This window comes from Phaenicophaeus curvirostris, chromosome 4, assembly GCF_032191515.1.
Source record: "Phaenicophaeus curvirostris isolate KB17595 chromosome 4, BPBGC_Pcur_1.0, whole genome shotgun sequence".
Classification (NCBI taxonomy): domain Eukaryota; kingdom Metazoa; phylum Chordata; class Aves; order Cuculiformes; family Cuculidae; genus Phaenicophaeus; species Phaenicophaeus curvirostris.
In genome coordinates, this window is record NC_091395.1 from 65,491,661 (window position 1) to 65,512,163 (window position 20,503).

Here is a 20,503-nt window from a genome sequence, read left to right on the forward strand (position 1 = left end):
TACATCCATTTTAATGAAAGCCTTGGCTTGTAGCCTGTTCTTGTCTGGGAATATTCCTAGTACCAGGGATGTTAAGGAATGCAAGTTGCCCTGTTCTTCGGGAGTTTATTTGGAATTTAGTTTATTTCTTCCTTCCTTCCACCTTTTGCAAAAGAGCTGATACTGAATGGCACCTCAGCTAGTGGGGGCTACATACAAGCTTCTCACATTATTGATGCCCCAGTTACATAAAATCTGTTACTTGAAGCAGATAGCAGAAAGCTTCTTTCAGTTGGTTCCCTGTATTTGGAAACTTTGCTTCCAAGTTGTACTATCTGGTACTGTCTGTGCCCTCAGTATGTAGCTACCAAGCGTCATAGTGTGTTTGGTGAGCTAGTGGGGTTAATGTGTACCTAATGGCAAAGCTTTGGTACTTACTGTTGAGCTTGGATCTTCTTTTCTAAGGACAATTTTAGGTTGGCTGGTAAAACTGTTACTCTGAATCAGTGGTCTGTTTTACACTTACCCAACTTTAAGCTTACAAGTTGTGTTGATTTTTCTCTTCAAAATTCTTAAGAATTAATTTATGAGAAGTTAACTCATAAAAGGTAGCAGTTCTGGCCTTTGTCACATTTTTCATTATAACTTATTCTTCATTCGTCATGTAGCATGATGTTGTTCACAAACAGTGGATATCAGGTGAAGCTCTCGAGACTGTCATTGACTGGCAGAGCAATATAACGCTTTTGAAGAACGTCATTGCTTAAGTCTGTATGCGTACAGTCGATAGGAAGGGAGAAAAAAATGTGCGAGTGTGAAGCTGTACACAAAATAGGTTTGTAATGGTGTAATCATTGTTTGTTTCTGTGTACTCCAGAGGTTGAGGAGCAGAGCTTTCAAATTATCTGGACATGTTTTAAAGGCTGGTTAATTTTTCAAAACCCTTTAAAAGGCTTCACTACTAAATAAAGAGGCTGCCAGGTAAGAGACTTGAGTGCTCGTAAGAACAAGATTAGTAATAGTACAAAAGATGATTCATGCCACATGTGCTCATATTTATCGTAATGATTATTCTTCTATTGGTAAGTGAATCCTTTGGAAGGAAATGAGAAACTGTAAACCATGTGTGTCAACCTGTGACAGGTACCAAATAACACATAATCATAAATATACTTAGGTACAACACTGAGATGAAGTGTAAATATTGTAATGAGTTGACTTCCACTATTTTTACAAAATACTTATGTTGGGTATTTTTTTTAGATATAATCCTTTAGTTCTTCAACCACATACAGCAATGATTTATAAAATGCTTTCCAGTATTGCTAGTAAACAAATTTCTTTATCAAATTAATTTGTAGAGGGCATGAAGGAAGAACCTGAAGTGTGCTTTGAGGATCTGCTTGAGAGGGCCAAAGCTGGAGAACCAAAGGCACAAACGGAGGTAATTTTATATGGTCATTTTCCAGTCTTATTTGCTCTTAATTCCCAAAATAGCACTGCCTGCTGTAGAACTATTATCTCTTCTTAGCTGAACTGTATCTGTTTTGATCTTGAGCTATTCAAAGAAAGGTGACACCAAGTGATTTCACTGCCTTGAGAAATGCCGTTTGCTTGGGAATGTTACTGGTTTCAGGTCCAACTCCTGAGCAAGACTTTAGGAAGCATATGAAAATGGAGAGAGTAGGCTGAGAGTATGGAGAAGGTACAGAACTACTTTTACTTTTTTATAAAAACATGTGCCAAAGAGTGACTTGTGGAGGTGTGCAGACAGAGGCTATTAAATGCTTTTGGTTCAGCACTACACCATATACAAAGGTATCAGAACTCTTAGGCTGGACTCTGAGGAAGAAACTGCCATTGAGGTGCTTTAGCAAGAACAGAAGTTGGTTGATTTTTTTTTTGGCTCTTATACCATTTCTCTGTTGATTTACTGCATTTTAGAAAAGCAGCTCCTCCTTGTTCATTGAAATTAGTTAGATTTAGTTTTGTAGTAGCAGGTATAATTGAAATAATAGCAGTTCTGTCCCTGTATGTGTTACCACTTCGGGTGTCCCCTAAGTTTTAGAAAAATCATACCAGTTTTCTGCTGCATTCTGTTGTCTGGTGTATTGATCTAGTAGAAATAGTTTTAAATTGCTTAGAAATGTTTTAATTTCTGCTTAACTTGGTTAGTGTTTTGCTTGAGCGTTCTTTTCAGGCTTCAGTTTGATGGCAAAAGGGAGTGGGTTTGGTGAATGCTCTTTGGTGGCTTGTGTGTTTCCCCAAGGGTTGCCACTCTATTTGCAAATAAAAACAAAGGGTGAGGATGGCAAAGAAATCCTTTTAAAACTAGTAAAAATATATGGCAATGCCAGACACGCTTCCCACTCCATCTCAACTAATTTGAGGGCAGACTGCCCTTGAAGTTGTAACATGAGACAGTAACAAATTCCTCACCTTTGAAACAGTGGGTGTCTTTGCAGAAGATCAAGCTTTAGCCTTGAAGAGAGAGCTGCTGTGAAAGCCACATTTTGGCTCAATTCCTCCACACAAAAGAAAGCAAACTCTATAAATATTCTTTCAGGATGTAACTTCCAGTCCAGTAAGAAATACCTTATGTAATTGAAGCCTATGATATGTGTATATGTACGTATATAAACAATAATACTTTTATCCTTCTCAATTCATTCCACTTTTACTCCCTTCCTTTAGTTCCTTAACTGCATGCACTTTCTATTCCCACAGAACAATAAGGTTCTTGTTGACAAGAGATTCAGCGTGCAGGTTTCCTTAAATACAGTTGTTTCTTCTCTAAGCAATCAAATATCTTGTGACTCGTGGACACAGAATTAACTTTTAGTTTTTAAAACCCTAATATATTTCCTCTCTATTGTTGACTGTGTCCGTTTAGAATCAGTTAGAATAATGTGTTTTAATTTCCTACTTTTGTTGGTGTACGCATGAAAAGCTGAGGTCATAGAATCACTAGGATAGAAAAGACCTTTGAGATCATCAAGCCCAACTGTACCTGTCTACTACTAAATCATCTACCCATCTTTTGGCTACCTCTAGGGGTAGTGACTCAAGCACCTCCCTGGCCAGCCTGTTCCAGTGCTTGATAACCCTTTCTATGAAGAAGTTTTTCCTAATGTCCAATCTGAACCTTCTGTGGCACAACTTGAGGCCATTCTCTCTCTATCACCTGGCACTTGGTAGAAGCGACCACACCCACCTTGTGACAACCTCCTTTCAGGTAGTTGTAGATAGTGATAAGGTCTTCCTATCACTAAGGCCTTCTTTTCTCCAGGCTAAACAACCCCAGTTCCCTCAGTCGCTCCTCATAAGAATTGTTCTCCAGCCCCTTCAACCGCTCCTTTGCCATTCTCTGGATGCACTCTGATGCAGCGCCTCAGTGTCTTTCTTGTAATTAGGGGCCCAAAACTGAACACAGTATTTGACGTGTGGCCTCACCAGTGTGAGTACAGGAGAAGAATCACTTCCCTAGTCCTGCTGGCCACACCGTTTCTGATACAAGCCAAGATGACAATGGCCGCTGCTGACTCCTATTCAGTCGGCTGTCAACCAACACCTCCAGATCCTTCTCTGCCAGGCAGCTTTCTAGTCACTCTTCCCCAGGCCTTCAGTGCTGCACAGGGTTGTTGTGCCCCAGGTGCAGGACTCTGCACTTGGCCTTGTTAAACCTCATGCCATTGGTCTCCGCCCATTGATACAACCTGTTCAGATCCTTCTGCAGAGCCTCCCTACCCTCAAAGAAGAGATCAACATTTCCTCCCAGCTAAGTGTCATCCGCAAACTTACTAAGGGTGCATTCAATCCCTTCATTCCGTTCATCCAGATCATTGATAAAGATGTTGACCAGAACTGCACCCAGCACTGAGCCCTGGGGACGCCGCTTGTGACGGGCCTTCAGCTGGATTTAGCTCCATTTACCATGACTCTGTGGACTTGGCCACCCAGACTATTTTTTTACCCAGCAGAGGGTGCACCTGTCCAGGCCAGTGGCAAGCAGTTTCTCAAGCAGAATACTGTGAGAAATGATGTCAAAGTCTTTACAAAGTCCGGGTACGCAATATCCACAGCCTTTCCCTCATCCATTAAGTGGGTAACCTTGTCATAGAAGAAGGTCAGGTTAGTTTGGCAGGACCTGCCTTTCAGAAACCCATGCTGACTGGGCCTGATCACCTAGTTGTCTTGTGTGTGCTGTATGATAGCACTCAAGATGACCTGCTCCATGACTTTCCCCAGCACCAAGATCAGACTGACAGGCCTGTAGTTCCCTGGATCCTCCCTCTGGCCTTTCTTGTAAATAGCTGTAACCTTTGCCAATCTCCAGTCAAGTGGAACTTCCCCAGTCAGCCAGGACTGCTGGTAGATGATGGAAAGAGGTTTGGCAAACACCTCCCCCAGCTCCCTTAATACCCTCAGGTTGATCCCATCTGGCCCCATAATAACACTGTTGTGCTTTTTGCTAATAATTATGAAGTCAAACACAAGAAATCACTCGATTCACTGGTTTGTAGTCATTACTATGACTTTATTCACAAATAACCCTGAAATGACTGTGGGAATAAATGCACTCTGAACAGCTGTCAATCTGTATTACTGTAGCATTATGTAGTTTCTTTATTGAGAAATAACTGTACAGCAGTTACGTAAATGAGACACCCACTGCTGGAATTCTGTAATGGAGAAAAGGCAGCTTTATGTCGTTAAGAGGAGGATTTCTGCAAGGGGGCTTCTTGGGATAACTGCCTTGGTTAGCAAAACCCACAAATGAGAGCAGTATTTGGAGAAGTACAGTATGTTTTCCTTTTATCTGTAAAATGGTAATACAGGCAACTGCTCCATGGTTTCTTGTAATCTTAAATAAGAGGGTTTTTTACGGGTTGTGTTGTTGATTGTTTGATGCTTAAGCGGTACTAGTTTTATTCCATTCGTTGATTAATCATGAGTTTGCTTCGACCTTCAGTGGCTAAACTGCTGAGTCAGGCATCTCACTGCTGAAGCCTTCTTCCATGTCAAAGCCCTTTGTTAATAACTTAACATCGTCTGAATTTCTGAATGTCACTGGCACCAGGTTATTGTACTTAATTTTTGTATTTTAAAATAGAAAGACTAGGAATGTTGTCTAGCCATTGTTACAGGAGGAGAAGGATACAGGAAAAGATGGCTTTTATTACTACTTTCAACGCTAGGAGATTTACCTGATCCTATTGGATGCCCAAAGACCAGTAGCAATTAAATCATTGACCTGGCTGAATGTGTTGTGATTCCATTTTCTTCCAGTTCTGGAAACTGATCCTTTCCTGCAGAAGATCAACTTACAGCTATGTTCTTTAGGGCTAGAAGCAAATGCTTTGACCTTTTGTTCAAAGCAAATTTATTCTAGCCAAGTTTCAGAGGTGGGAGGAGAGAGAGGGTGTGAGAGAGACTAGAGTATTAAGTTATTGAAGGAATTCTGTTCCGCACTTATTCTAGGTGGGGAAACACTTCTTAAGGTTGGCAGAAGAGGAAGATGAAGAACTTAACAATTGTAGTGCAGTTGACTGGTTCATCCTTGCTGCTAAGCAAGGCCGAAGAGAAGCTGTCAAACTGTTGCGTAGATGCCTGGCAGACAGAAGAGGTATGGGCTCACACCTTTTGCTTCCATTTGATACTCTACCTGAAATAATGATGTATTCACTTTAATGAGGAAAAAGAGATTAAAATATTATGGGCTTGTTCATGGCAAAATTATGTGAGTACTTGCTGACAGCATGTTCAAATAGGTAATTTAAAATGCATTAATCACTGATACTACTCAAAAAAGTATTTATATTATTTACTTGAATTTCTTCATGGGATTCATGCTCATTCGTCCTCTCTCCACTTCTCATTGAAGCTTCTTTTCTTTGCCCATGAAAATCACATATAAACACGTAAAATTTGCATATCTGCTGTTGTTCCATTCCTTCACTCCTCCCCAACCTCTTTCCTAACTGGTCTCTCTCACACTCTTCTCCCACTTTGATTCTCGTCTTACTTCATGCTACTTCCTGTGCTTAGAATGGTTTTGTCTTGTCTGCCAACTATCTGAACTCTGAATTAAAACTAAAAAAAAAAAAAAATAAAACCCCAATCCAAAAACTTTCATTAAAATCTTGCTGCCTTTTACATGTCACTTGTACGTACCTGCACCACCTTTTGCCTGAACTACTGTACTTCAAAAATTGAAGCAAAACATAAAAATGATGCGTGACTTGCACCATTTAAGCAGTGTGATTAGTCTTTGGTAAGCAATGGGTACAGAAAGGCATTTGAGCTATTTACTGAGGTGGTCAAGATGTGTATGAAACCTGAAGTTTCAGACTAAACCGAGAAAAATAAATTATGTCAAAGTCTGTCATTTCTATGTGGGTGTGGGATATTAGTATCTAATATATTTTCCTTTTCTTGAGGCATCACTTCTGAGAATGAACAGGAAGTGAAAAAGTTAACATCTGAGACTGACTTGGAGAGAGCTGTGAGGAAAGCTGCCTTAGTCATGTATTGGAAATTAAATCCAAAAAAGAAGAAGCAATTAGCAGTTTCTGAACTACTGGAAAACGTTGGGCAAGTTGACGATGAAGGTTTGTTTTTTAACTGATTTATGTTATTAATAAAATACACACTTACAGGCAGAAAACAGCTAGAAATCTAAAGGGCTTTATAAACCATCAGCCAGAAGATAAAAGTAAGCACGTGACCTACTTAAGAAAATGTAAGCGTTAACAACTCTCCCTTTTAATAACTGCCCTGTAAACCAATAAAGTTCGTTTGTTAAAGCCTGCCAACTCTTGCTGTGGCTTGTGATTCAGGTAAGCACTCACACAAGTCACCAAATATTAAAAATATCTTCACTTGATACTTTCTGTCGTTGGAAAATAAATATGTAATGGCTTTGCTGTGTTTGATTCTGTCCCAACACCCCCACCCCAACCTGTCATCCTGGTGGTATCTTACTAGATATTTCAACTACAAACTCAGTCTTCCAGACATCTGGCTTACCCTGCTATTAAGGCAATATTTGTTAGCTATACTAATGCTGTTCCCTTTGCAAGTGTAGCAACAGGAATATAGAAAACTATATAGAGACTTGTTACCTGTTTATATGTATGTCTCTTCCTGACCTTGAGGAAATCCCATTCTCCAGATATTGCAACCTGAAGAACATTCAGGTTATTGATCATTTTAATTGACTGGTTTGACTTTCCATTAACTTTGTCATTGAACCAGATGGTGAGAAGCAACCTGGCCCAGTCCCAAAGTCAGTGCAGAAGCAGAGAAGAATGCTGGAGCGATTAGTAAGCAGTGAATGTGAGTGCATGATGCTTCTTTCAATCTGTGACTGTAGTTTTGGTTTCTCTTTTGTTTTGAGAAGCAATTTTATGCTTCCAGAATGAGCATGTGAGCAAGTCTGGATTGCTATAAACTGATAACATCAATATATTACGTGTGCAAGGTAAATAACAATCTGATGTGAATTCATAGAAGACATCACCAGTACAGTCAACTTCTCAGTGATTAGAATATTAAGAGGAGTTTGTCAGTTGTTATTTTTATGTTCTTACCCTTTCAGCACTTACAAGTCTATTCAATAAAAAACATTTTGCAATTTCATTTTTTTTGGCTCTAAACTGCAGTAAGGTTTCTAATTACAATAAGGTCATTAATTATGCAACCATTTAGTGCAGACATCCTTCATTCAGTTTGCCTTGCTTCTCTTTGCCATTCCCTTATAATTAATGTTTGTCTTTTCCTGTTTGTTCAAGAGTTAATATAGGAAAGATGCACCAAGAGATTCCTTTCATAACTTAGAGGCAGCTTAGTTCGTGTAGTGGGGAGAACTAAACCACTGAGCACACACAGGATCGGACTTACAGACACAGATCTGTGAGTTTTGTAAGGTATGGTGGGCATTCTACTTGAAGTAATGTTTTCCCTTGCCCTGCATACATAACAAATGCTGCTATGCTGCTGGGCTTCCAGGAAGAAAGTCAATTGGTTTACATATAATTAATTTTCTTAATTTATGTAGCACGTGTCATTTTTCAAGAACATTATCTAATATAAGGTTTGATTAGTCATTGTCAGGAAATCTCATTTTCTTGAAGTGCATTAGGTTACATAAAATACTTCACGTGCAATCCAGATCAGTACTTGAAGAGCACTTTTAAATGCTGCAAAGCATATTATTACTCATGCATCTACAGTTGAGAATATGTGCAACAAAAGCATCATATGGGAAATTGTGATCCATATCCGGGGGTCTGCAGGTTTAAACTCCTTGAAAGATTAGATTTAGATTTCACTAGGTCTGTTTGGCCTTTACCTTCAAAGACTGTGTTTGTTATGCATGTGAGTTCTGGAAGTAAAATTCCTACAAAGGGTGAAGTATTTCAGTTTCATGTAAACCTTTGTGGAAGTAAAAGGAGGAAGGACGTGTGTCTGGGTATGTGAGTGAGGGAATAGGTGGTGGGAGAAATAGTAGTTTGGAGACCAAGCTTCTGGTCCTATCAAAACTTCTGTGAGAACAGGTCAGCTGTTCTTGTGATTAGTGTGCTACTTTTGGAAAGCTAGAAATAGTCTTTCAAGTTCAAGACTATTTTGTTACATGGTCTGTTCATCATATAGAAACACAGGTGTTATTTGGTTCCTTTGGCGCTACATTGCATCAGTGCTTAGTGGATGACACTTAATGTTCTTTCCATCTCTTAGCTGAACTGGCACATGCTGGTAGACCATGTGTACAAAGGAAGTCATTTTGTTCTGGATTCTTCAGTGATTCAAAGATTGTCAGAAAAGGAGCTGGCAGTTTGTTTGGTTTTTTGTTGGTGGTTTTTTTTTTTTTTGAAGGCTTAAATGGCAGATAAAATAACAGGAGAGTAAATGAACCTACATGTAAGCGTAGGCAGAAATTTATGTGCATTTTTTTTTTCTCTGATGGACGGGGGAGGCAGGGGAATTCGTCATAACCAAATTGAAGAAAGAAAAAAAGTCTATGAATAATAAAGTAGAATCTACAACATACACCTTTTATTTCAATTTAAGAGACACTTTGGATGACAAAATACCAATAACATTTAAAAACGAAAAGTTTTCATCAAACACTTGAACTAGAGTTAAGCTGTTACCTCTTCTCTAGAGAGCTTTTATCTTTTCATGGGTGAATAAGACAGGTGTTACTCTCTAGCATTTACTTCTCTGATCTGCTGAGTTTCTCCATTTATCCTGCCAGCAGGAGATCCTTCCTTCAGTTTTAATACATTGACAATATTTGGAAGATAATTTTTAAGCCAGATGTGTGTTTGAAAATATGTGATATGAGGTATCCTTAATGGAGATGTAAACAGAAGATCAGAGTTGACATTGTCAATGGACAGTTGTTGCATGCCTGTGGGTGTGACATGTCATTAACATTTGATAGGCTGTCATAGATTGATAGAATAACCAGGTTGGAAGAGACCCACCAGATCATCGAGTCCAACCATATATATAGTAAGCTAATACCTTCTTCCCGCTCAGAATAACCCATGGACCTGTACATGTTCTGTTAAGAAATTTTTTTGAGGACCTGACTGCATCTGCTTGCTAATTCCACACCAAAAACATTATCTTGTTTATCTGCATATTTTGTCCCAATAGGATAATAAATTTAGATGCCACGTTTGGTATTACAATTGATCTAAACCCCACCAAAGACAGCTAAAGAGTCTTGCTTGTTTTCCATGCAAGCCATGTTGCCTTACAGTCTGTGAACAATAAGAATAGTTAGCAAAAATAAATCCTTTCTTGTTTCTTGGGTGGCACACCAGATGGTGTTTTGTGGGGCATACGGGTGCATGCAATGCGGCAGGGGGAGTTGGGCGTGAAGTAACACGTCCAAGCAAAATGCAACATACATGTATTGAGATTAAAGCAAAAGATGGTTTGTGAACTGTTGTTTTTCTATTGAACTTCAACACCCATCTTCCTGTAGCAGGTGTCTTAACAGAAATACTTTATTTTGTTCTGTCTCTACAATGCTTTTAATATTAAATACTGATACATTTGTATGTAACTTCTAAACATGTAGCATTTTTTTAATTAAAAAATTGAGTCTCAAACCCACTAATCCTCTGATTTTTGATTTAGTGAAACAGTTCAGTTTTCTGTCTCTTTAAAATCTCAGAGTTGTATTAAACAGGCCAGCTTTCATATCTTTGTATCAGCTGACTAACTAAACTTATTGTGTAGGAGGCATGTTACAGATTTCCATCATTCAGAAGTCTTTTATATCTAAAAAAAATGTGATTTTTCGTTAGTATATGCAAAAACAGTCGCTGTTATTTATCCTTTTTTACAAACTACATCAAGCTCATCTAATGTAAGGAACTGACTGTGAAAAGAGTTTGAAGCAATGTATAAATCATCTTCTATCTTGCAGCATCCCTGGAGTTTTCGGAAGTAACCTCTTGCCTCCTTTTTACTTACGGGAGTGGATAAGGATCTTCCAGGGCACAGTGATAAATTTTATCTCTGTACAACTAAGCAAAGCATATTTTATTACTGGCTATCTCTTTTTAGATCACAATTGATATATTTTGGGAGAGGCCCTTTGTATAGCCGTGTAACACATTAAGTAATACACTGTAAGTAATTATATTTAGTCTTGTAGCTATTAATGATTGGGTATTTCTCATAATTGTCTGTAACTCCTTAACTCAGAAAAATATCTGTTAAATACCTAGTGAAAGTCTGTATTACAGTTAATAATGTACAGGTAATACATTATTGTTCCTGTACAATTCTTACTTTTCAGCATGATTACTAAGTTAAAGGTTTCTCTCCAGGAGTTTTTAAAGATATAATAATAGCTTACGATTTAAAACTGTGTGACCTAATCCAGTAGTCTTTTTTGGGTTATTTTTCTTTTGTTTCTTTTGTTTTTTTCCTCCCTCTTTGAATGCTTGCATGTTAGCTACATTCATTCACTCTGTTCTCCTGCTTACCAGTATAATGAACTTACCTGCTGATCTGGCAGGATTTAGAGTAGCCGTATATTGCTGCCACATACAGTTTGTTTTCAGCGCAGATCTCAGAACAAGTTGCAAGGTTTTACCGGTAGTTAAGTCTTTGAAGCCCAGACTAGATCTTCTTTAATACTAAGAAAGAAAACTAATACTCCAACTCATAGTCAGTACAGTGTTGTAGTGATACTATTTACTCAGTCTTCATTTTATTTTTTAGCTAAAAAATTTATTGCTTTGGATGACTTTGTTGAAATTACCAAGAAGTACGCAAAGGGAATCATCCCATCTAACTTGATTATGCACGAAGAGGAAGATGATGAACTGGCAGGGAAGACTCCTGAAGAGTTACCCCTGCGTCTGAAGGTAAAAAGACAATATTGAACAGATTATGTTGAAGAGCTCTTAACTTAGGTGTTTCAGACAAGAAGAGTTACTGTTGTGGAATTAAAAGAATCCCTAAACTTGTAGTAGTTACAGTTAAAGAGATTAATCCTCCTTACAGACCAGATGTTGACAACTGCATCCCTAGATGCTTGGGAAGAATTGTTTTAAAGATAAGCCACAGATGTGAAGACTTCCTGGAGTGTATATGCATATCAGAATGTATAGTATAATCCTTGCAGAACAGTGTCAGGTTTAAGTGCTTTAACGCTACCATATTCACAGCTCAAGTAACGACCGGGGATTGTGCAGAACTGCAGCCATATAGTTTATCTTCAGTATAAAGTTAGCAAAGCAGAATATTTGACTTGGAAGCCATTTAATTATATGTGTCAAAGGTAATGAAATACATCTTTACTGAAATAAAAATCGCCTCTGAGCTTCATCTGACTGAATTAATCAAAATAGAGCTAATAATCTCAAAGTAATCTCATTTTATTGGCAACATTCATCTGAAATATAAATCTTTTCATGTCAGCTGAGGTTGCACAACTGACTGCTTCAGCTAAGAATATCTGCGTAAAAAAAGGAAACCACTCCTAAATAAAATACTTTTTCTCTCTTTCCAGGTTGTAAAATATCCACTTCATGCCATTATGGAAATTAAAGAATACCTTATAGATATGGCATCAAAGGCAGGAATGCATTGGCTGTCTACCATTATTCCAACACATCATATCAATGCTCTTATCTTTTTCTTCATCATCAGTAATCTGACAATTGATTTTTTTGCCTTTATTATTCCATTAGTCATATTCTATTTGTCCTTCATTTCTATGGTGATTTGCACACTGAAAGTTTTTCAGGACAGTAAGGCTTGGGAAAACTTCCGCACTTTGACCGACTTACTGCTTCGTTTTGAACCAAACCTAGATGTTGAGCAAGCTGAGGTGAACTTTGGGTGGAATCACTTAGAGCCATACATTTATTTCTTACTCTCAGTATTCTTTGTTATTTTTTCCTTCCCTATAGCAAGCAAAGACTGTATACCATGCTCAGAGTTAGCTACTATCTCAGTTTTCTTCACAGTGACGAGTTACATGAGTTTAAGCACATGTGCAGAACCTTACACACGAAGAGCATTAATGACTGAGATGGCAGCAGGTTGCTTATCGTTATTGCAGGTATTACCTGGGAATTTTGGCTACTTGAAATTCTTAGGTAAAACCTTCTTTACTGTTCCTGTAGGTCATTTCTTCGTGATAAATGTAAGCATCCCATGCCTCCTGTTTTTGTACTTGTTCTATCTTTTCTTTAGAATGGCACAACTACGGAATTTTAAAGGCACCTACTGCTACCTGGTTCCATATCTGGTCTGCTTTATGTGGTGTGAACTCGCTACGGTCATTCTGCGGGAGTCCTCTGGCATTGGACTCGTTCGTGCATCAATTGGTTATTTTCTGTTTCTCTTTGCTCTCCCAGTGCTAGGTGTAGGCGTTGCACTGATGTGTCTTATCCATTTCATTAAGTGGTTTTTATCTCTGGAACTCATGAAAATTGTAGTGACTCTGGTTTTGTGTACCGTTCCTTTGCTTTTCCGATGGTGGACGAAGGTTAACTTCTCTGTAGTTGAAATGGTTAAATCCCTCACTCGAAGCTCAATTGTGAAACTCATTCTGGTATGGATTACAGCTGTAGTGTTGTTCTGTTGGTTCTATGTATATCGATCAGAGGGAATGAAAGTTTACAACTCTACCTTGACATGGAATCAGTATGCTTTCCTCTGTGGTCCCCGGTCATGGAAGGAGACTAACATGGCACGTACTCAGATTTTATGTAGTCACCTGGAAGGGCACAGAGTGACATGGACTGGGCGGTTCAAATATGTGCGTGTGACAGAAATTGACAATAGTGCAGAATCAGCAATAAATATGCTTCCACTTTTTATTGGCGATTGGATGAGATGCTTGTATGGTGAAACCTACCCTCTTTGTGACCCTAAAAATGTTACGCTGGAGGAGGAGGAATTGTGTCGTCTCAAGTATTTGACAAAGCATAACTGCCACATGAAAATGTTTGATCGGTACAAATTTGAAATAACTGTGGGCATGCCTTTCAGTAGCAAAAATGGAACCAAGTCTATAGAGGAAGATGATATAACCAAAGATATTGTGCTGAAGGCAAGCAATGAGTTTAAAAAAGTGTTGTTGAACCTCAGGCAAGGAAGTATAATTGAATTCAGCACAATTCTGGAGGGTCGTCTTGGCAGTAAATGGCCTGTCTTTGAACTGAAAGCAATCACTTGCTTGAATTGCATGTCTAAACTCTTACCTGCAGGGAGGCATGTGAAAATAGAGCAGGACTGGAGGAGCACAGTGCATAAAGCCATTAAATTTGCTTTTGATTTTTTCTTCTTCCCATTCCTGTCAGCTGCATAATGAGTGCTCATATTGGTTCAATGGTATCTTCAGTGTATCCTGCATTTACGCTACCAAACATTTGGCTTTTTAAAAAATCAAAAAAACCCAAAACAAAACTACAAAAAACCCCCACCTTTTTGTAGCAATGCTTGAAATGTATGATAATGTAGAGAGCATTGCTTGAGTTTAAGTGTACACGCTCTATCCTGACTTTCAACCCTGTATGAGTGAAGTAATATATACCAGTTTAATACTAAAATAAATGCAGGGGATTGCTGCTGACTAATTGCATGGAGACTGTTTTGTCCAAAATGGGTATATATTTGCCTGTGGTATGACACTAGATGCATTCACTTGCTCAGTTTTAAAAGCACTTTACTCTTCATATATTCACAACGTGCCCATTCGTATTTTCATAGGTATGATTTAGAATCTGTAGCTGACAACAGCTTATGTTGTGTATATTGCTTGTATTTATTTGGTGTTTATAGAAAAAAGTGATCTTCTAGTCAGTACCTGGTGGTGATATCTGCATACAGAACACAGTGATTCGCTGTTTGTTCTATAATATAGTAACTTAAATATTTTTTGAAAGGGTACACTGTTTCACACCCCAGCAAGGTTATGAAAAGTCCTCAAGCTTCCATTTTGCATCAAGTATTCTGTACAAAATATTCTGTTTGTTCTGATTGGTTGTGATAGCTACATATATGACACCAAGTTATAATCCATGCTGGTGTGTGAAGGACAAATATCAGAGAGTAAGGCTGGTATTGAGATGTAATGGACAAGCCAAAGCAAGTGAAAGTAGTACCTATAAGTCTACAGTGGAAACTGAAATAGAATGTTTGATTAATTATTTGTATCGTGCAAATAAACATAAAATACAAACTTGAATTAAATGGCTACATTTGTTCATTATGCTTTGACACTGTCAGCAGTTGTTTATGTTGCTCTGATAACAACTTTCACTGAAAAAGACAATTTGGAATGTTTGAAATGTTCCAATGTTAGGTACTTGAAGTTGTACTTCATGTTATTTAAAGCTGTCAGTAAAATCTGAGTCCACCAGCTGAAGTTTTTGTAGCTGTGATGTCTAGGTGGATTGCTTAACCCTGCTTTCATTGTGACTTATTGCCTTTTTTAACCATTGGATGACTGAATTTCACAGATACATCTCATTATTACCTTGACTGCTCCACTGATTCTGCATTATACTCTTTCTTTTTTGCTTTTGCATACCAGTCATTTGTGGATGTGAGAAGAGTTATTAGTGAAAACTCATGACAGAGAAGGGGATAATTCTGGGGGAAAGAAGGAATGCTCCAGCTATGAGCACCCTTTTGAACATCATGTGGGCTGCAGTTTGGAAAGAGCCAAAAGTGCCTACAGGCTTGCTGCCCAGTTCCCAGGCAGTGAGGCAAACTTGATGTTGAAGAGCAGAAGCCTCCACCATCTAAAGCCATGTAGTTGTGTTTGAGCCCATTGGAAAACCTGTGAAGTAGAATTATATCTTCCAGGTGCTTCTAGTTTTGTAAACAACCTACTCTCTGCTTCCCATCTGGGAAAAAGAAATGGTGTAAGGTGGCAGGGTAAATGCAAAATTTGACATAGTTTTACTTGCCTGGTACTATTTCAGGTGGAAACAAGCCGAACTTGGCCCTTTCTCCTCTTTCATTAGAACATCTATAGGCTCTTCTTAGAAATCTAAGCATTCTTCCTGGCTTTGACATTTAAGCATAAAAGATGCAGATTTTTTACTTTTTTCCCCCCCTTATATACATGTAATTGTGAAACTTCTGTTCACATGTTTGTCGGGAGAAAAAAGGCAACAGTCTTTGTATTCAGAACTAATGTTAAAAATTCCTCAGTGTTTAGCTTTTATTCCTTAAGTATGTCAATTCACTGACTTACTGGAGTGCATTTTGGAAACATTGTTACGTATGGAAAGGACAAATCGACTGAAGTGGGAAGGTTTGCAAGAAGAGGGAAGAGTACTTTATTGATTTCTTTGGAAAGAGTTGCTTTTTAAGATAAAAAAGGATTAATCCAGCTACTTTAGTTCCCGTTTGTATTATAGTATTGTTATGAGGCTTAACTCAAACAACTCTGACAGACTTCTAGTTCAGCCTTTTCTGAGGAGATTATCAAGGTGTTTTGGCATATAATTATTAGATTTGCAGACTTAGAAATATTGGCTAAAACTCTCTAGTTCCTTGGAGTAGGGGAGCTCCCTCAAGGATATCAATACCGATGTTGATCAGACTCTAAGTTATACAATTCCCCTTTATGCACTTAGTAGAAAAACAACCCCTGAATTGGCTAGATCCTGGGGGGATAAAAAATCATGTGTTCTGTAGTGACAGGTTGATGGAGACTGCTCAACTTGTCAGATGCTTCTTTCCAACAGAGGTATACACTCTAGCGCCTAGGAGGTCATTTTCCATATTTTTTCAGCTTTTCTGTGTATCCACAGGGGAAAAAAGAGGTAAATTTGACTTCGAGACCTTTAAATAATGCCTTTTAGTGCTAGTTCTCAAGTGTTCCTTCTTGATGCTTTTATATTTCTATGGAAAAAGAGGATACATTAACAGTAACATGATGGATAGGTACTCCATTTTCTTGTCGATCTAGTGTTTAGTGTTCTAAAGCCTTTAGCAAATCTTTTCTTTCTAAATTGCATCTTAGCTGACAAGCACAAAATTGCTAATACTTAATAAGCAATTGCAATTCCAGGCAAGGAATTGCCCTTTTGCAAAGGGTGATTGTATCTACTTCACATTTTGCAAGCAAACAGCAAAAAATACCTTTGTTCCACTCATGGGTGCTCCCTCTCTATATTGGAAACCAGTCTATCTTGTAGACTGGAAAGGAGAGACACAATGTGGCAGCTGCTGTTAATTATTCAATTAATCCTACATTTATTATTTTCTTACTTGTTTTGAAGACTTGCCAAGGATAGGTGTCCTTTCTCTGGGTGGATAATTAAATCTTTTCGATTAGTATTAATTAACTGAAGAGGAGGAGGAGGAAGATGGTACATGGCTATTGACACGTATTAGGTTCAGCTGTTAGTCTGTAAACTCAGCTTTAGCATTTAGAATATACAGAATTTTAGGGTAAACATTCGTTATTTGAATTTTGTCCTCAAAGTAACACGGAGAAGTACTGCTTGTTCTTCAAACTGTTACATTCTTCTATAAGCACAGAAAAACAACAAAACTCATATAGAAATTCTGAATAATTTAAGAGCCCACTCTGTAATGACTAACAGCCTCTTGCAGTAGGCAAGAATGCGAAGAGTTTGTACTTTGTATTTTGCCCAGTTCTTCCAAGGAATGAATTTAGTATATCTCTAGGAACTGCATGTGGTTTTATTTCCCAGAACTAACTGGTCTTGTCTTAACTAGCACAAAATAGCTGTTATTACAAAAAAAAAAAAAAAAAGCAAGTAAATTTAGAATTACTATGCAGTAGTTAAGGTTACCATTGGGGTAGCGCAATGTTTGCTTACATTTCCTACACATCTGGTGAACTTGAGCTTTTGATGTAAAGTAACTTGCCACCTTCCAGAGCACGTGCACATCTGTCTGCCTCATGGTATCTCTCTTTCCACTGAAAAATGCAAAAGTAGTTCAAGATTGTCAATTTGAAATCCCTTGCAGCATTTCAGGGTAAGGGTCACATTCAGGTTAAAAGAGACTGTGCTCTGATCTCAGCTTCACAGCTACAATTGTTTGAATAGCGGATAGATTCCTGGAAACCGAACAAGCAAATCTGTTTATATGCATTCACAAAGATGGTTCATTTGATTTCATATTATTACTCAAAAGATTTAATTAGTTTTTATTCTGGGGGAAAAAAAAAATCATTATCAGCCTGCAACATCCTCTTATAAATTATAGCCTGCTGTGGAAAAGATGGCAGTCACCTTTCCCATGAAGGAAGCATGTTCAGCACTGAGAAAACTTACATTTTCATCACCTCTAATAAACCTGAAATTCAGGGTTTGAAACAGAAGAACATCATGGAAATACTGCTTGGAACGATCCTTTACAAAATATTTTACATAAGTATTGAAGGAAATGCATAGGATATATATATTCCCACAGACAGCTACAGGAAGCAGCTTCACAGTACTAATTTCAGCATTTTCATCTGACAAAAAAATTAATTTAAACTTGTGCAGTAAGTGATGTGTTTCACTGCACATTCTGATTTGAGTACTGAGTTACTTGGGCTTTTCCCTCTGAAGGGCTGCAACTGATGATTATGATGAAACCAAGGATCTTCCAAGTCTTACTGAAAAAGTGTGTTTGCACTACCTGTTTGATCATGGCTCACCTAGCTTCATGCTGACTGTGGCAGAAACCATGTCCCCTGTGGTGGATCTGGCTGGATAGCCTGCCCCAACACATTTATAATCTGCTGTATCCTCCTTCTGCAGATTCCTGTTTCCAAAAGAAGAGAGAGGTGACTGCGCAAAGGTTTTTGACTGTTCTAGTGTGTAGATTTACCAAGGGAGGCTGCATTCGGAAATTTTGAACTTGCCTGTGGAGTTCCTGTGGTGTTGCAAATACATCTGATTTTATTCCCACTTTTATAAGTGGTGATATTTCTCTTAACTGTGGTCCTGAATCTTATATATACACAGTAGTGTACACTTCAGGAAATTAAATTAGTTCTAAGAGGAAGTGCACTCTATGGGCTGAAATCTAAGCTTGCCTTAAAATCCCTTCATTTTGTATCTAAAAATTTGGAACTTTATTTTCATTGGCTTTGTGGAGACATCAGTAAATGGCATTAAAAGGTAATAAACAATTCACTTTTCCAGTCTTAACTATTGGCAGAGATTTAGTTCTCATCTGCAATTTGATGTAGGATGACAGAATCAATGCAGTGCAAGTCATCGCCCAACTGCTGATGAGTTGTACTTCTTCAGTATGTGTTCTTTTAAAGTCAGAAAATGTGGTCCTAAGGAGTCTAGCTAATAGACTCATTTAGGGGTAGTGCCGAGCAGTTACTGATGGTTTATTACCATCCAGAGAGAGAATATTTGTGTCTGGAGCCTCTGTGTGCTTGTTTGCTTTATCCATTGAATACTTCCAGCAAGAAAATTATACTTCCCTGTTTTGCCCCTGGTATGTGGCCTTTCCCTGGTTAACACATCGCCTGTGTGGTTTGCCTTTTGTGCCATCAGATGGCACTCCAGGCTCACCCTGCATTTTCTCTCTGCTGCTGTCTCCAGAGGGCACCGCCAAGGAACAAAAGAATCAGGTTCTGGGTTTACTCCATTTCAGAGTAAATGCCATTAGAAAAATCTTTTATGAAAAGTAATCATTTCTCAGTTCCACCTCCAGTTAAAAATAATGTTGCGCAATAGACTGGCAAAGTCATAGATACAGAATGTGTCTATAACACACAACCACGGGAAAAAAAAAGGTATCTATTTTTCCTTGTGATAAAATACCATGTAATTGTAGACCGACAGTATATGAACAGTATAGGGTAAACTTCTCCATAGTGACAGGGGACAGGATGAGAGGGAATGGCCTCAAGCTCCGCCAGGGGAGGTTTAGGCTGAACATTAGGAAAAAATTTTTCACAGAAAGGGTCATTGGGCACTGGAACAGGCTGCCCAGGGAGGTGGTTGAGTCACCTTCCCTGGAGGTGTTTAAGGCACAGGTGGACGAGGTGCTGTGGGGCATGTTTTAGTGATTGATAGGAATGGTTGGACTCATGATCCAGTGGGTCTCTTCCAACCTGGTGATTCTGTGATTCTGTAAACTTGTGAAATGTGGAGTCTGGCTCCTTTGCAGCCCAGCAGCATTTTGAGATATTTTAGCATAAATCTGACAGTGTTGATCTGCATAGTTTGCTTCTTGTTATAATGTGAGGGATGACAACATACAGTCCGGATGTCCCTTTGGTGTGGATATTTGGTGGCTTAAACCTTTTTATTAACTTTATGTTCTATGAACAATAAGAAAGAGAAAAATCTTTGACAATTTAATTCAAACTTGGGTACTGCTTTAAGTGAAATTCTAGCTGCAGCTCTTGCGTGAGATTTCCATGTACAATAAATTAATGCATAGACTTTAAGAAAGCAGAAAGGTTGTGCAAAGATCACACACCCAGTAAAGGCTGATAGGAGAAACTCTGAAAGACTAAGTTCTCATCTTTTACAAGCCAGAGACCTGACAAAGGGTTGTTACGTAATTTTTATTATATTTCTTAAGATGGCAGGATTTTTCTGCAATAACAGCAAGTTTGGCATCAGAAAGAGCCTTGCAAATGTTGCTGTTAACCACCAGAGACAGCTGTGTTTGACAGCAGGAGCTGTGTCACGCTAAATAAGAAAGGGGTTGAATCAAGCCCAGAGATCACCTTAATATCTCAGAAATCAGTCTGTGTTGATCTTTGTGTTTAGCCTGGCTTTTTCTGATAATTTCTTCACTTTAAGGAGTGAGGCAAGTCAACAAAGCATCTCTTCTATAGTTTGGTTTCCCGTTCCCCTCTTGCTGTTCAGCGCTGGTGACAGCAGAGATGTTTCCACGACAACAAGCCATGCTGTTGCCTCAGGTGACAAACCATAACTTCAATAAATAATCACTGAAAATAGCTTCAAACAATTAATTAGTTAATGGAAATGTTATTTTAATAGGGCTTAGATGCTTTGGAAATTCTGAT

At 38.4% G+C, this 20,503-nt stretch overlaps 1 protein-coding gene across 2 annotated transcripts in view; it reads left to right on the forward strand.

Annotated features, from left to right (window-relative positions):
* Positions 1–13,930, forward strand: part of WFS1 (wolframin ER transmembrane glycoprotein) — a 30,605-nt gene extending 16,675 nt beyond the window's left edge. For both annotated transcript variants that reach the window (XM_069856344.1, XM_069856343.1), the window contains exons 3-8: positions 1,341–1,423; positions 5,461–5,605; positions 6,420–6,590; positions 7,237–7,317; positions 11,230–11,375; positions 12,023–13,930. In XM_069856344.1, coding sequence (XP_069712445.1) covers positions 1,341–1,423; positions 5,461–5,605; positions 6,420–6,590; positions 7,237–7,317; positions 11,230–11,375; positions 12,023–13,831 — 2,435 coding nt within the window. In that variant the 3' untranslated portion in view covers positions 13,832–13,930. The remainder of the gene's footprint in view (positions 1–1,340; positions 1,424–5,460; positions 5,606–6,419; positions 6,591–7,236; positions 7,318–11,229; positions 11,376–12,022) is intronic.
* The last annotated feature ends 6,573 nt before the right edge of the window (positions 13,931–20,503 follow it).